Genomic DNA, 17,199 nt, shown 5'->3' with positions numbered 1-17,199 from the left:
CAATGACAGGGACGCACATTTTGAAGGACAAGACAGTAGCCTATAGGATGTATTTTGAATGTCCGGTAGTCCTCAAATAACATTATAGTCCCATCTCGTTTTGTTAACGAAGACGCGGCATAAATTTCGTCATAGTTTTTATCATCAGATATTAGTTTTAGCTCGTCAACGTCTTGTCTCGTCACAGGGAAAAATGTTTGTTAACAAATATTTTTCGTCGCCGTCTTCGTTGACGAAATTAACACTGATTTGGAGTGCTCAACAACTCCATCAGATCAATGGGCTCTGTCAGTGCTTTGGCAAGGTAACACTTTTTTTTTGCCATGCAATAAAACTAAGTTCAAAGGCTAATTTATAATATTGGTACAGTAAAAAGTGCACAAAATCAGTATTTTGTTTAGGCAGTATTTGTGGCAGTCGAGAAATCATGTTGCGAAATTGGTCCAAAAGGTGTGAGCTTTTGCACCAATGCATTGTTAAAGGATCAGTGTACTATGTAATATTCCCATATAAAACTTTAAGTAAAATTTGCTAATTCACAAGATCAATACATTCTTTATTAAACCGCTTTGTCGAATTTAACACATCCTTACGGAAGTGTCGAAATGCTGAATCAATTCATTCACTTCTAACAGCGCTTAAAGCGAGGAGCGTCATACACAGAGGACAGAGCATTGCATTATGCTCTTTATTTGTATTTGCATATTATGCTCATTATGTATTATTTAAAGGGGAAATTCACGCAACAATGAGTAACAAAGGAATAAGCAGCTGCATTCTGATTACTTTTATGTCACTGATCAGGCTTTTATATTTAGTTTGGGGTAGTAAGGGTTTTATAGGTTTGACTGAAATAATAACGCAATAACTGACACTTTAAATCAATGTTTCCAACAACAAAACAATTGAACAAAAAAAAGATAAAGACAAAAAGTAGCCACTGATAATATATAAACATGTATTCAAATCCAAATGTAATAAAATTAATTTGTGTGATGACAATTTCTTAGCAACTAGGGATTGTTACATAGGGCTATACAGGCATCTAGTGGCTACAGATAATAAATTGTGCAAAATGTTTATCTTAACAGTCAATTTACAAATAATGCATTCAGATTTGTGGAACTCACAATGCACTGAATCTCCACAAATTAGTGTCGTTACTATGACAACCAATTTGAATGTGACAAGAAACTGGTGTCCGAAATGTTATATATTTTATATATATAAAATATATAAAATTATGGGAGGAGGGGGGGTGATTTCGCCTAGGGCGTCAAAATGGCTAGAAACGGCCGTGCATATCCAAATTGAACTGATTGGATTCTCAAGTTCAACTCACTGACAGATCATTGAGTGGTCATGAGAGTCAAATCATTTCCTTAATGGCTAACAGCTCATGAAAGGGAAAGATTCAAAGTAAAAACATCTTACATTTCGATCAGTTCATCACACAAAACTACTGAATGACTTCAGAAGACTTGGGATATAGTGTATCAATCATAAGCACCAATTTCATGAAATGTTTATGGTACTTTTCTTTTCTGCCCTCATTCAGCTTAACTCCACTACAAGAGCAACTGTCACATTCTTCAAAATATCTCCTTTCATGTTCCACAGAACAAAGATCATACGATTTGAGGCTGAGTAAATGATGAAAAGCGAGCGAGAGTGATTACCGCTAAGACTGCTGTCGATCTTCTTTCCCGTGTATTTGTCTCTTACGTGGAACAGAACGCTGGTCTCGTGAGCTCTATCAAAGTAAAACTGGAAGAGACAGATCAGAGGGTGAGTCAGACGCGCTTTCAGAAGCGTCTCATTTGGACACAAGCTCATCTCAGGTAAAAATATTCCTCTCCGTATCCACAGGCAGTTTGGCAGGAAGTCAAAAAGCAGCCGAACAGTATATGCTTCTCTCTCCACTCATTACCTACAGATCTCTCCTCCACATTAAACACTAGAGACGAAGTACAGGCTGGAGACTTTCCAACAGGGGGAGCTATAATCTCAAACTCCCAGAAGAGCCACTGAAGTGGAGGTAGGTGTCTCTTTACGTTGGTAATTGGTTGTGTATCATTTAGCAAGAGCTTTTTATTTAAAAAGATTTACAGTAGAGGAAAAACAGTCTGCCTTGGGCAACATGTGGATAGAGAGAGAAAGTCAAAGATCAGTGTGTGAGTGTGTGTGTGTGTGTGAAACTAACCACATAACCGCTGAAAGAGTAGAAGGGTCCCGGCTCCGTCTTGACATCTTCCTCAAACTTCATCAGCTCTGTTCCGATGGTGAAATCACGGCCCTGGAGTGTCACAATTCGTAAAAAATCAACAAAAACCCTTTTGTTGCATTTATGCACAGGTAGGAGGACAGGAAATTACGGAGGAACAAATTTGAAAAAAAGTACAAGCCAAATTCAGACAGATCTGTTTAGAGGAAACTGAATTACGATTTATAACAGATCACGAATGCATTATAAATGCACAGACATTTTTTTTTCCTCTTGCTGTCCAGAAAACATCTAAACATCCTTTAAAGGGGTGGTTGATTGCGATTTCACTTTTTATCGTTAGTTAGTGTGCAATGTTGCTGTTTGAGCATAAACAAGCTGAAAGTTCAATGCAGACGGAGATATCGTCTTTTAAAATTCTGGCAGTTTAATGTCTACAAAAACGGCTGGTAGGGACTACAACTTACTAGTTACTTCCCGGGTTTGTGACATCACAAACCCAGATAAACCCCGCCCTCGGGAAAAGGCAGCAAAGGGGGCGGGGCCATGTTGCGCTGCTTTAGAGAAGAGGAAGAGAAAACTAGAGGTGCACGTAAAAATCTATTCATATATTAATCATGATTCTGTCTTCTAACAATCATCTGTCTTCTAATAATGGATTCACAAGTTTCAAAATCAATGTTCTAAAGCAGCGGTTCTCAATTCTGTTCCTCGTGTCGCCCTGCTCTGTACATGCTCTGCATATCTCTCTCTCTCTCTCTTTCTCATTCAGCTCAGCTCCAACAATGAACTGTTCCAATTATACACTTATTTTCACATAGCTATGAGAAGCGTTAAACATGGACGCGCGTGCGGTTGCTGTACTGTATTAAAGCTTAAATCAGGATAAACCCGTATATAGAGGCAGTTTAGCCAATCACAACACATTGGACTAGCTAACCAATCAGAGCCCATCACCTATTTCTGAGGGAGAGGCTGCATAAAACCAGGAAACGATCAGCGTGTTTATAGGAGAAGGTACAGAGCGGTGTAGAATAAAATTTTTAAAAAAAACGAAGCATTAACACATGTTAGAATGCACCCCATAAACACAATGAAGCCTAGAAAAAACCCAGTGAACCACCCATTTAAAACAAGATTGATTACAAAATTAATTACAAAATTGACTTAAATTAAAATAATGACAATATATGTTTTTATTTATTTATACACACACATATATATATATATAATTTTTCAAATATATAAAATATTTCATATATGCTGAACTTTAGTTTTTTATTGGCAATATTTTTTATTGTTTTAAGAATTAAATTCAAATAATAAAATTCAAATAAATAATAATAATAATAATAATAATAATAATAGCAACAAATAAAATAAAATAAAATAAAATAATTTGCCAATGGACATAACCTCTGAAAACAATCTTAATATTAGGGGTGTCAATTTTACATTTTAAAAATGATTGATTATATAAATAAAATGTCTTTGCATTATTTTAAAAAGGCTTATAGTTATTAATATAAACATTAATATATGCTTTTAGTATTAATTAATATTTTTATTTTATTTATATTCTGTAACTGTAATGTAAATAATAATGACAGTAATTTCAATATATGATATATATATTAAAATATACATAATATTATATTATATTACAGTATATTATATTATATTACATTATATTATATTATACAATATTTTAATATATATTAAATATATTATTAGTGATTAATTAGGTTACTTAATAAACATATGCAGTTTATTCAAATACATTTTAACCAACTTAAAATGTGTTAAAATGTAAAAAACCAACAAACAGCCCTACTTAATATATTACACAATTGTGTCAGAAAACAAGACAAAAATATTGATTTAATGACTTTGAATGATCTTGTGACCTTGAAGAATGATCAGAACTCACCTTGTATGGGTCCAGATTGATGCCCTCAAAACTGATCCGGGTTTTGTATCCGACCGGGATAAGGACGGGATCTGGATTCTCGAACCGCGGACAGCTCTTGTTCTAGAACACAGAGGAGCCGGAGAACTCAGGAAAGCTGAATCTGCTGAAGTCCACACTAATCTACAGCAATTTTCTGAGCGATTGTTAATCTACACCCGACAAAAATTAATGAACATCTATTGAAACTGAAAAACTCATTAACTATGATGGCGTGCATGAATAAAACAGTTTATTTACAGCTGAAATCTATTAAATCCTCACTGACATTGGTGACTGTGTCTAATTGCATAATTGCATATAATTCATTTTTTCCCTCCATTTTGTTTTTATTTTGCTGATTCAGCTAATGTGTTTTGCATTAAAACTTTCCGAGTAAAGTCATTTAGTTTGTGTCCATTTCACATTTCATGTGTGGCTGTTCCAGGAAGCAGCAAATATGAAAGAGTGTGAAGGCCATTTCTGAAATTGCTGGCACTGGATATCGATAATGATTCAGCTGTATGCTTCAAGAAATGGTTTTAAGAAAATAAATAAATAAAACATCTAGACCAGTTGGATCTGGTGTTTGAAGACGAGAATCACATGAAACTAATCAAAGTGGCCCAAATCAATGGCGCTGATAGCAGACATACATCACCGAGATGTTTACTCGATGTGTGCTTTTTCAAACATGTCATTTTTAGCACGTTTCCTCATCTGCAATACTGCAATACTTAGAAGATGTTTTTATTTGCCTAATGCACATTCCTGGTCTTAAAGGAATAGTTCACCCAAAAATGAAAAAATTGCATCCAAGATGTAGATGAGTTTGTTTCTTCATCAGAACAGATTTGGAGAAATGTAGCATTCCATCAGTTGCTCACCAATGGATGCTCTGCAGTGAATGGGTGCCGTCAGAATGAGAGTCCAAACAGCTGATAAAGACATCAGTAATCCACACCACTCCAGTCCATCAGTTAATGTCTTGTGAAGTGAAAAACTGCGTGTTTATAATAAAATAATAATGCTTCCTCATTCTGACGGCACCCATTCACTGCAGAGGATCCATTGGTGAGCAAGTGATGGAATGCTACATTTCTCCAAATCTGATGAAAAAAACAAGCCCATCTACATATTAGACGGCCTAAGGGTGAGTACAATTTCAGCACATTTTTATTTCTGGGTGAACCATTCCTTAAAACATTATCAAATGCATTCATAAACAATTATCCATTACAGATGACATAATTATGACAACACTGGCAGTTTAAACAACTCAAGGATGGCTAGCAGGTGCATTTCTTTCTGTTTCCTTTCAAAAAAGATTGAAGTAAAATGGTTGTGAACACCATTTCTGGTTGATTTTTCGAATTTAATAAATTTTATTTAATACAGGTTTATAATACATTGGGGTTGGTATTATTTTTGTACGTTTTTGAAAGAAGTCTCTTATGCTCACCAAGGCTGCATTTATTTGGTCAAAAACTATTATTACAATTGAAATAACTTTATTTCTATTTGAATATATTTTAAAATGTAATGTATTCCTGTGATGACAAAGCTGAGTTTTCTCTTTTATTTCAGGATTCTTTGATGAATAGAAGATTCAAAAGATGTATTTGAAATAGAAATCTTTTGTAACATTATAAATGTTTTACTTTTGATCAATTTAATGCATTCTTACAGAATAAAAGTATTAATTTCTTTACAAAAAAACCCTTTCTGACCGGTAGTGTATGTGTACTAAGTGAGGCGTGTAATAGACTGTAATACTGATAAAAAGGAAGAAAATGGTGCGTGTGAGCTCATTGGATTCTCTGTTCAGTACCTGTCTGTGTTTGATTATATTGGCGCCGGTTTCTGCGTTGCTCAGATCCGTGCAGGTATGCGCCGCAATGTTCCACTGACATCCCCAAGCGCTGCTTACACAGGAAGTGCATCTGCGGAGAAACACGCAGAGCGATTAAAGCAGAGGTTTCAAATCAGAGTTCTAGTTACATTTTTCATCAGTGTGTAAATGTTTGGAGTAAAAGCATATAGTCCCGGTGCACTTCAAATAATACTCATTCATCAGCAATGTCCCAGAGCTCTTAAAAAACACAAGGAGAAGGGGAAAAAAAGAGATGAGAGATCGACTTTCATGTGTGATGAATGAATGCGAAACGAAAGCAATTTCCTGCTCTTGGAGGAAAAAAAAAAAAAAAAAACGTAAGCAAGTCTCTACAGAAGCAAATTCAATTCCAGCTTCAGTGATGCATTACAATTTATGAGTAAACCTCATCGTTACAGATGCTCATATTCATTATACACACAGTGGTGTCAGCATAAAGCGGAGACACACACTCGCTGACAATAGGAGTCCAGACAGCAAACGTACGGCGTATTTTCTGCTTTCCGGACTGTCGCTGCGCAGTTGTAGAACTTGTACTCGCTGGAAGCCACCTCCACGCTACCGTTCACAAAGATGTGGACCAGAACCGCCACAAAATCTGCAAAAAATGCACAGGAGAAGGTTAGCCAATCACAGCAAAGGTCATCAGCCTCAAACTCTTAAAGACACAGTAGCAAAACAGTCTTAAGAAACCCTGATGAACATTGTAAGTGGACTTGTGACTATATGAACTATAGTTCAAGTATCGAAAGGACTGCATAAGGAACAGACTGAAATGTCATAATGAGTTGAACTGGATCGGTCTGATTTTTTAACCAAATCAACTGATTCAGGGGAAAGAATCAACTTAAAAGAGTGATTCGTTCACAAGTTAGACAGCTAAACGGAGGAGATTAGCCAGACTGACTTCTTTTATGGTGATTTTTTTTGCCCTTTTAGTAGCTTGACAGATGTGGTCACTATGAAATGCTGAAAACCAGCGTGAAATTTCATGATAATAACAAAATATAGGTTTGAAATAGCATGAACATAATAAAATAAATCAAATAATAAAATAATTAATAGAAAACAATTAAATATTAAAATACATACATATTTTTAACATGACAATTATAATAAAATAAAATGAAATAAAAATAAAATGGTTTATTACGAATGAAAAATGATTAAAATATTTTAATTAAAACAACCTTATTATTATAATATTATTTAAGTTAGACTATTGCTTTAAACCCCACGTAATTCTGGACCATTAAAAGAACTGGACTGCAACATTATATGAATTCTAATAATTCTAGTAATAATAATAATAATTTTAAATAATTGTTTAAAAGATAAATGATAAGAAAAAAATATATTAAAAATGATTTATTATGAACAACACCTTATTGCTTTTATTAATGGTATTAATGGTAATAAAATGTATTATAAATACACAAAAATAATATAACATCTTAAATTTAAACTATTGCTTTAAAAGCCACATCATTCTGGAACATAACAACTGAAGCCAAATAAATCAAATAATAATAATAATAATAATAAAGTATTGAATAATTATTTATGAATAATTTAATTTAATAATCAATTTAATGTAGTAATTATTCATTAAATAATTGAATGAAAATTGCAAGTAAATGTAATTGAAATGTAATACAAAATAATACAAAATGAGAAGCTTTCAGGAACAGATAGCCCTTCATTAGGGCTAGGGTACTAAACCGTTCATTCAGGGTCCTGTGTCGTGACGTACCTTGGTGCGCAGGTGTCGCTGGTATAAGATGCTGCTCAGGTAAGCGGCAACTGATTCGGCCGTCCACCATCCTGCCGTTGCTCTGATAAGAGCCGAAGGCGCAGTGGATACGGTCTGAATCTCTGAGGATCGGCAGCGCTCGGACGTTTATCTCAACCTGAGGGACATTTAACAAACTCTCAACTCTGATGTGAGAGAAAGGAGCAAAACAATCTGAAATCTTTGATACTATTACATACTGTATATTCAGATTACAGTGAGGTGACTGCTTTGTGTTTATTCCATGCATTCCAAAATAACACTTCCAAACTTTGTCTGAATAACTGTTAAGATTTCATAAGAATGTTCTTGAACAAATAACAACTTTTCTCTCAATAAAACAGCTAGAAGCGCCCTCTTAATACACACATCCCGTAATCAGAGAACGTACTGCATTGAAGCGCAAAACACAATGGCAGCACCTTCACAACAGCATTCTAAACACACCATCAGCGCCCATTGTGTTTTCACCGTCTGTTCACCAATATGGCCTCATTGTGTGGGAGTCATGCTCAGCTTTTCTCATAATCAGCGCTGAGCAGTCTGGTTTAAAAATAAGACTCTGGTAATTGTGTCCGCGACACTCAGCCTGGTACCTGCTGGGACTTCAAGCAGCTGAGATTTGGCGGGTGGAAAGAGATGATTTTCACACACTGTTGGGTCGGACTCCACAGCCAACCGTTCTTTTCCTCCGCACGACTGCACTCCGATCTCCTGGTGCATCTACGCAATCAATAACGCATTATAACATAACACTCTTCATGCAATTAAATACAACAACATTATAATACAACACTTATGTTCAGGGAAAACACAATAATTGAGTCTTTACACTGCAATTTTGTATTCGGTAAATAATACAATAAAATCATGAATTCAATTGGTTCGATAAAAATAATATTTCTATTTATACTTACAGTAACATAACTAGAAACTGTATGTAAATATGAAGAAAACCAAAATATGTTTGGTTCCAAATTGCGATAAATGCCTTTTTTTTTTTTTTATTGAGTTTCCGCCAAAATCAGTATTGTATATGGTCAGTATTGAAAAGTCAATTTTTAATTTTACACAAAATGCGATATCCACCGAGTTATTCTGTCATGTTTTCTCCCTTTCTTTCCAAACTGCGACAAACGCCAATCTCCCTTCTCTGCAGAATGCGATATATCCGCTCAACCAATCACAGCGCACCATTCCACGCACTCCAGACAGTAATGGCGGCACTTTGAATACACCCGGCATCCTAGTTTTCCTCATCTATTTTGTACTTTGTGATCAACAAACAAACTTAGGGCTGCACGATAAATCGCATGTGATTGTCATGCGCATCTCGTCAGTAAAACCGGTTCTGTGATTAATAGTAAATTTCCATTACGTGCTTTCAGATGGAGCAGCACTTAATACACAGAGCCGTAGATCACTGCTATATCGCGTTCATAATCGCAGATGAGTCGCATTCGATTATGAATGCGATATTGAGTAGATTGTCAGTGTAAGTGTTTTTATTAATGCCATTTATGTTTTTGTTAATACAGCGTATAGCACTAGTCAACTAAATGAATGTAACATGGCAAAGATGAATGCGCTTTTGGAAGTTGAATGTAAGGGAAATATCATTTGGGAATTTCTGTGGTTTAATGTGATATTGTTGTTCATGTATGTTCATGATGAAATTTCCTTTTATTGTTGTAATTAATTTAAAGCATTAACAAGATGACACGTTGAATTCTTTTTGGGAGCGATGACTGATTGAATGTATTTTTAGTCCAGTGCCTGTATATAAGATTAGTATTGACCAAGTTCAGAGGCTGTCATATGTGGATCAACTTACTATGTTGTGCATTTTCAACAGTTTCAATATGAAAAATAACTTTTATATTGATTCAATGGATTTATTGCATTTTGGGAAAAAAATACTTAAATTTTATAATAAATCTTTGAAAATCTAAATCTGGATTTGAATTTTTAATGTTATTATAACCTAAAGATGCTATGTGAAAGTTTGAAACAGAAAATAGTGGTTTTCATCTTGCCACTTTCTTGGTAAAGAAAACACATTTTTACTCAAATTAATCAAAATGGATTTATAGCGTTCTGAAACCAAACCCTTCATATATAAAATATATATAACAGTAAAAAAATAGCCAAAAATACAATCAGTTTACATTTAAAAGAATACAAAGGAATACGATACAAATTATGAATTCAATTGTTCAAGTTCAAAATAATATATCTACATATACACACAGTAATATAAAATAAATAGAAAATGTATGTAAAAATATAAAATATAAATCATTTCAAAACTGTCAAAAATGCAATGAGTTTACATTTAAAATAATATAAAGGAATACAGATATATACAAATAATATATAAATATAACACTATATATATCCTATTTGTTATATATTGTAATTCTAATTAAAGAATATACGTGTAGTATGTAATATAAATACTATATAAGTATACACAATAAATGTAGGAAAATAAAAGGTTTATTTAAATATAAAATAAATATAATATATAATATTTTGCATACATATTTTATTTTTGTTTTATTATTTTATTTTATTCCTATTTTATTTGCCAAGTTCAGTGGAAACAGAGGCTGGATTTAAACTTAATAAAACTTAGACATAAGCACAATTTTATGCCGAAAAATGTGGGTACCTTCCCTCCAGGACACACCAGCCACAGTACGGATCTCTCTGAGCGACACACGACTGGCAGTCTGACTTCAGATGGCAGGCCTGTACGGGCACCTTTGTGATCTACACGACCACAAAACAATGAAATGATTCAAATAAAGCTGCACTCAATAGAACTAGGATGCATCTAAAGGATGCAATGCAAAACCAGTCACAATTCAACAGACTTTAAAAGGTCCCAAGGAAACAATAGTCAAAACCATAAAAAGTAAAGTCGTTTTTTGAAAAGTAAATCAGTTCACACGGAAATGAACTGATCTAAACGAAGCCTGTGTGTTAATCAGTTCAAGCGGAATTAAATGCAGAAAATTACAGAGAAGACAACAAACGGCAAAGCAAGAAGAATTTCAATAAACAATGCAATTACCCCACCTAAGGTCAAAAGCTCAGAAAGACGTACACTATATTGTTGCCTTAAAAAAATAATAACGTATATTTCAGCACCAACAGGAGGCGTAACAACACAAGCCGCTGAAATAGTCGCAATCATGCGTTTCCTGAGGTTGAGGCGGCGATAATCAAAGAGTACACCGTCTATGATAAATGACTCCAGCCTCGTACCTTTTTCTCAGTGGTGATGTACAAGTGCGCCTGGATTTTGTCAAAGAAAAGGTTCTTATTTATGTAGCCGCTGGTTTTGTAGCCCGGACCGGGGTTGTACGCCTCTGGATGGCTTGACAAATGTACCTGGGGTAAAGAGAGAACAATAGACACAGAGAAACCCGCAATTAAAGAGTCCAGCACAGGACAGGACACATCTGTCATATTTACAGACCACACAAAACCCCCTCAGAGCATCCCACGCACCTGAGCCGCACCTGACAACCTGTCAACCCCCAACTAATAGCCTACAAGCCGCATAATGACCATAAAACCCGGCTCCGTTTGCAGCAAATTCACAAAAACCTCCATCTGTACTGTTTTTATCCATCTATTGCTCAATTTCATCTGTCTATCCTACAAATAATCAGCTCTAACAAAGCCTTTTTATAGGGATGTACGAATTGGACTCGCGTGGAGCAAGAGGTTCATTATTTCTAATATATCGTCTAACGTGTTTAGTTGTGTCTGGGTTCGGTGACAGTAATATCTTTTTCTCTTTCATCCCTCTGTCAGAGATTTGCTACGTTCACCCTCCAATTCCCTCACCTGCCAAAGCCTAAACTCCAGCTTTGTGACGCGCATGCTAAATCAGGTGTGTGACACCAGGTAGCTAGCTGGTTGTAGCGGTTCGCTAATTGGTTGTCTCAAATTTCCTCAACATTTCCTTAACAAGGCCTCTTTTCGGCGTCCTCCTACGGGCTGTCAATTTTTGGTTATTTTTACATTGAGGAAAAGTTAGTTAAAGGGTTAGTTCACTCAAAAATGAGGATTGTGTCATTTTTCTCTTGGTGTCGTTTCAAACCAGTATGACTTTCTCTTTTCGAGCACGAAAGGAGAAATTTTGAATACTGTGCTGGTTGTTCTTTTCCAGGTAATAATAATAATGAGAACTTATGCATTCAAGCTTCAAAAAGATACTAAAACATCATAAAAATATCAGTAATATAGTAAATATGACTTTTTGCACTATATTTCAAATCTTCTAAAGTCATACGATAACTTTGTGTGAGAACCCCCCGAAAGTTTCAGTAATTTTTCACTAATAATCATAGAGTTGAACTCGAGAACAAAATCAGTTTAATTCATGAATGAATCGCTTGTGAAGTGCATTAAATGATTCACTGAAAAGATTCAACTCACTCAAAAGATTCATTCACATTGCTACTTCGAGCATGAACAAAGGAAAAGACGTAAATGTTGAGCTTTTCCTCATAAAAATTCCCCATAAACTATTACATGACTCTAGAAGACTTGAGAATACAGTGCATAGGTCATATGGACATCTTTTATGATAGTTTTACAATGTTTTTGTTTTTATCTAAAAAGTTCAATTCTATTTCATTAGCTATGTTTCTATCACCCTGTTTTATGTGCATTTTGAAGTATCGCATCAGAAACAAGTGATGGAAAGGGCAAATTTGCGAAAAAGGGTTAAGGTCTCTGCACACTGAGTCCGAAATTTTCGTATGCGTTTTTTCGTATTCGAAATCCTAAAAATTCGTCACGCACAGAAACCTTGCACACTGAGTCCGATGCGTATTAATTAATCCGTTGCGAAAAAATTCACAAAACAGCACTAAATGGAGTCTTCAAGCAGTGAGGATGATTTTGTTGTCCTCTTGCTTCTTAAAAAAAGAAAAAGAAAGGAAATATTGGGTCCATCCGATACTGAGATAGAGAGGAAGGAGAGTTCCCCCTCCTTATTAAGGAGCAGCGGGATTATCACGGGCGATTCAAAGTTTACTTCAGGATGTCAGTGGCTCAGTTTGATGCTTTTGCTAGCGATACTAGAGCCACATATTAAAAAGAAGACCACCAATTTTTGTGAACTCAGTGTGCAAGGATCTATATACAGTGCTTTGTGCTTTGGATGAACGTGACAATCGCCATTCTGGATTTTGGCGTTCGCTTGTACGGTGGCTCTGAACTGTCAAAACACCTCTTAAAATGCTTGCTACGGATGCGAAAAACGGATCCGGAAACATTACACGTGACATAACGTGAGGTCGTAATTATTTTTTAACGTGCGAAAATTTCGGACGAAATTTTCGGACTTAGTGTGCAATGACCTTTAATGCGAATAATGGGAGATGCCGAATAAATTCCTCTGTGTGTATCAAAAAGTTATTTGTGCTATGGGACGACATAACCTGACTAACCAGCGGACAGATCTTGTTGCTCGGCATCTGAAATGTTCTTATGCTCAATCTAAAATTCTAAGTATTTATTGTCTTATACGAACGACTGCGTTCCCAAACATCAGCATCCACCTCCGAAAGCATTGTCTCTACATTTACTGTTTCGTCTGCTCGCTCTGAGGCGCAAGTAATTTATTATGTATGAAAATTATTATATTCAGTGCCGTCTCCTTCATTTCTTAGTGATATTTAGTGCCAGTTTATCAGGAAGATGATTTTGTTCTTTTGACTCGTTAGATGGAAACAGTGCTTTTTCGCAAATGTTTTATGCGATATTCCAATTGTGCGCATAAGTTCAATTCGCAACTTTGGATGGAAACCCAGCTATTGTTATAAAAAGAACTAAACAAAAAAAGTATTCTTTTGTGTTCCAGAGAGGAAAAACTCAAGAGAGATTTGCAATGGCATCAGGGTGAGCACATGGTTTTCATTGTTGGGTGAATGATCCCTATAAACCATAACTTTGAATACATTCCTACTTATATTCCCAGAGAGTGGTCAAACACCTCAAAGCCATGGGTTATAGCACCTTAGGATGAGGGTTTGTGCACCATGTGAATGTAGTTTTTTGAATTTAACACAGCTTATCTCACCTTTATCACCTCTCCGGCATTGTGTCCCAGAAAAGCAATGGTGTGATCATTCTCGACAGCCACGGCCACCGCGGTCAGCAGGTTCTGCCTGATGAAGACGGGATTGGCCTTCAAGGCAAACTCCTGTCGACTGGCCAATGGAGACGGGAGAAAATCGGCTCCGCACTTGTAATGGTTCACAATGTCTTTCTGCAAGACAACAAATAGTTAAGGGAAACAGACACTAAAATAAACATGACATCAAAATGTACTATTTATACGCTACTGGCCTAGCCTTGTTAATCTTTCATCAAAATATAATAACTTGCTCCAGCTCTAAAAAATTATTCCTAGTATCTTCTTTCACTGCATCACAGAAGTTAAATGGGTTATAAAAGAGCACATTTTGTAAATCTCTACCCTTCGGGTGCTGTATGTTGAGCACATAAAAATCATTAGTTCTTGCTGCAGTTTTCCCAAAACACACTTTTAACCAGGATAATTTCAGGATGTAAGCAGTAGTGAAATCACTCAAAAATGTGGAGCGTGTTTACATGAAAGTTTAAAAAAATAAACCTTTTTAAAAATTATAATTCAGTTTCAAAGGGTTTGATCAACAGATCAAATCATCTACAAAGTTTGATCTTAAATTAATATAAAAATATTATATATATTTAAAGCTGCAGTCCGTAAATTTTGCCTCTTTGTCGCCATCTCTGTTTGAAAACCTGCAATTGCAGCTGTTTGCGGAATTATCTTCCTTGCGTGGGTTGTGCGCCAGCATGGCTCCAGCGCGAATGAATCTAATGTTTTGAGGAGTATGTGTGCGTAGCAGTCAGTCACCGCACCGGTGTGGATATTGTACTTTGCACTCACAGATTCTAGCCTACGTCTTGGAATATATGACCCAAGTAAGAATTTTCACCGTATACTGTAATCTGAACAAGTAAATTACAATTCAAACTGGTTGTCTTTAAAATACAAATCTTGTGTAATCCCACGCTATCTGTAATCAGAAGCACATTTAAAACTGGAATATAATTTAATTTTATTCACATGCATTTCATAAACACATAATCCTTTCTGGATTACAATCCGCAATCAAAATGATACATTTAATTTTTCCAGCTGCTGTGAGAAAAGGCTATAAACGATCGGCCACCTGCAGGATCCTCACATGTGATAGCCTAGTAGCCGGGACAACTTCTTTATGTTCACAGACGTGACGTAATGACGTGAATCAGGCTAATGTAAGGCGATAGTTTTGAACACTGGCTGGTTATGTACTTGCTCAATAATTTGTAACCAAAAAAAGGACTGCAGCTTTAAAATAATCTTAAATATATGTTATATAATTAATATATAATATACTGTATATGCTATAACTAAATAATTACATGTAAATAACGGGAATCAATGTAGAAATAAAATTAAATAAAATATATAAAATATAAAATTAAATAAAATTAAATAAAAAAAAATTTAAGCTAAGCTAAACACTGTCAGTTGTTAAACTGGCAAGAAATACATTTTCCACTTTGATCAATGTTATGAAAAGCTGCTGCTTACATCATGTTTGACACATGGATCATCTTTACTGGACGTGGGATACATACACAGAGCTGATTCGGTGGCCCCTTCCTCTGAGCTAGCCACCACAAACAAGACTTTATCCCATTCCCGGACATTCCCATACTCTCCGGATTCGGACATGGCCTGAGCCAGCTCTTTCCCCGGGTCTGTCAAATATGCGGCCTGGACTTTATTGTAACGATTCTTCACACCACAACTAAGCTGAAGCTCCGTGTATGAATAATAGTGATTGTCATTCTCGCAGAGGCGCGAAACGAAAGTAAAGTTCTTGTTGTCTGTTCCGCCGAGAGTGCGTGAAAAGAAGAAGTAGACAAAGTTGTCATTTTTGAAGGTGAAGCGGAAGTCGTGAAGATACTTGGGCACGAAGGGAACAGCCTGGACCGTAGACGCCTCGATGATGCTCTCGAACACGACCCAGTCGCGGTAGTTCTGCACGATTCTGGTGCTGATGAGTTTGGAGCTGTCCATGCTTCCGTAGCCCTTCCCGACTAAAAAGACGCTGAACGGTTTATCGTCAATTTCAAGCGTGGCCATGACTCCTACCACGGAAACGTGCTCTTCTGTGCTGGCGGCATAGGTCCGCTCCCCTTTGCTGTCGCTGTAGTATATCTGCTCTTTGACATTGGTGAGGTTGAGCAGAGAGCAGATTCCTCGGTATAAGCTCCCACAGACTATCAGCGACCCGTTATCCGAATGAACCAGCAAGAGTTTATTGGTGTTGTTGGTGTCTTTCAGGTCCTGACAAGTAGACACCGGAGGGGTGCAACCCCTCGCATCTTTCTTGGGCCCCGTTTCAGCTCTGGCCTCAAGATACAATGAAGAGTTCAACTGATAAATGGCATTGACAGCACCCAGGTAAACACGGCCAGTCTGTGGGTCCTGTGCCACATTATTGATGGGCGTATCTGTGGAAAACTCCAGTATGGGCTCTTCAGAAGATGCAGTGGTTACTTGTAGCACCAGTAGGACCGCTGGTAACCAGGTGGCCATTGCTGGAAAAAGAAAGAGTTTGAATTAGGACAAATGACAAAATGCAAAGTTCAGATGTTGTGGTGTCAATTTGTTGGGGCATTGAATTGCGTGGTTAAGCAAGTATAAAATTGAGGTTAATTAGTAGTGCATGCTAATTACATCACTATTACTGTTGCTCATATGCTTTAGAACCGTAAAAACATTGTAGCAACCACCCTAGCAACACCCTAGAAACCACCCAGAAAACATAAACACTTACTAAAAATCCCAGCTACACTCAAGCAACATCCTAGCAACCCCCAAAAACACCACAGAAACTTCCTAGAACAACCACCCAGAACATCATAGAAAACCCCTTGAACACCATAGCGAGCCCCCAAAACATCACAGAAATCCAATAAAACATTCCAGCAACACGCTACCAACCCTCAGAATGCTTTGGCAACCTCCTAGAACATACTCGCAACACCATAGAAACTCATAGAAACTACATTGAACACCCTGGAAACCACCCAGAACACCTTTGGCAACTTCTTAGAACAACCCAAAACCGAAATCCACTAAAACATTCTAGCAGCATCCTAACAACCTCCAGAACATAAAAACTCACTAGAACATCAAAGAAATCCCATAGAATACCATAGCAACCACCTAGAACACCTTAGCAACACCCTAGCAACCACCCAGAAAT

The 17,199-nt window shown here is 36.4% G+C and overlaps 1 protein-coding gene across 1 annotated transcript in view; it reads right to left on the bottom strand.

The window, feature by feature from the left end:
• plxnb2b (plexin b2b) overlaps window positions 1-16,526 on the bottom strand; it is a 43,348-nt gene extending 26,822 nt beyond the window's left edge. Inside the window, 11 exon segments of the mRNA XM_016466822.1 lie at window positions 1,680-1,767; window positions 2,204-2,296; window positions 4,155-4,256; window positions 6,004-6,115; window positions 6,553-6,664; window positions 7,820-7,976; window positions 8,455-8,581; window positions 10,533-10,633; window positions 11,132-11,257; window positions 13,965-14,153; window positions 15,513-16,526. Coding sequence (XP_016322308.1) covers window positions 1,680-1,767; window positions 2,204-2,296; window positions 4,155-4,256; window positions 6,004-6,115; window positions 6,553-6,664; window positions 7,820-7,976; window positions 8,455-8,581; window positions 10,533-10,633; window positions 11,132-11,257; window positions 13,965-14,153; window positions 15,513-16,526 — 2,221 coding nt within the window.
• Window positions 16,527-17,199: the final 673 nt, after the last annotated feature.

This window comes from Sinocyclocheilus anshuiensis, unplaced genomic scaffold (assembly GCF_001515605.1).
Source record: "Sinocyclocheilus anshuiensis isolate Anshui unplaced genomic scaffold, SAMN03320099.WGS_v1.1 scaffold68, whole genome shotgun sequence".
NCBI lineage: Eukaryota > Metazoa > Chordata > Actinopteri > Cypriniformes > Cyprinidae > Sinocyclocheilus > Sinocyclocheilus anshuiensis.
The sequence above is the reverse complement of the archived record's forward strand: the minus strand, read 5'-3'. Positions and strand labels throughout refer to the sequence as shown.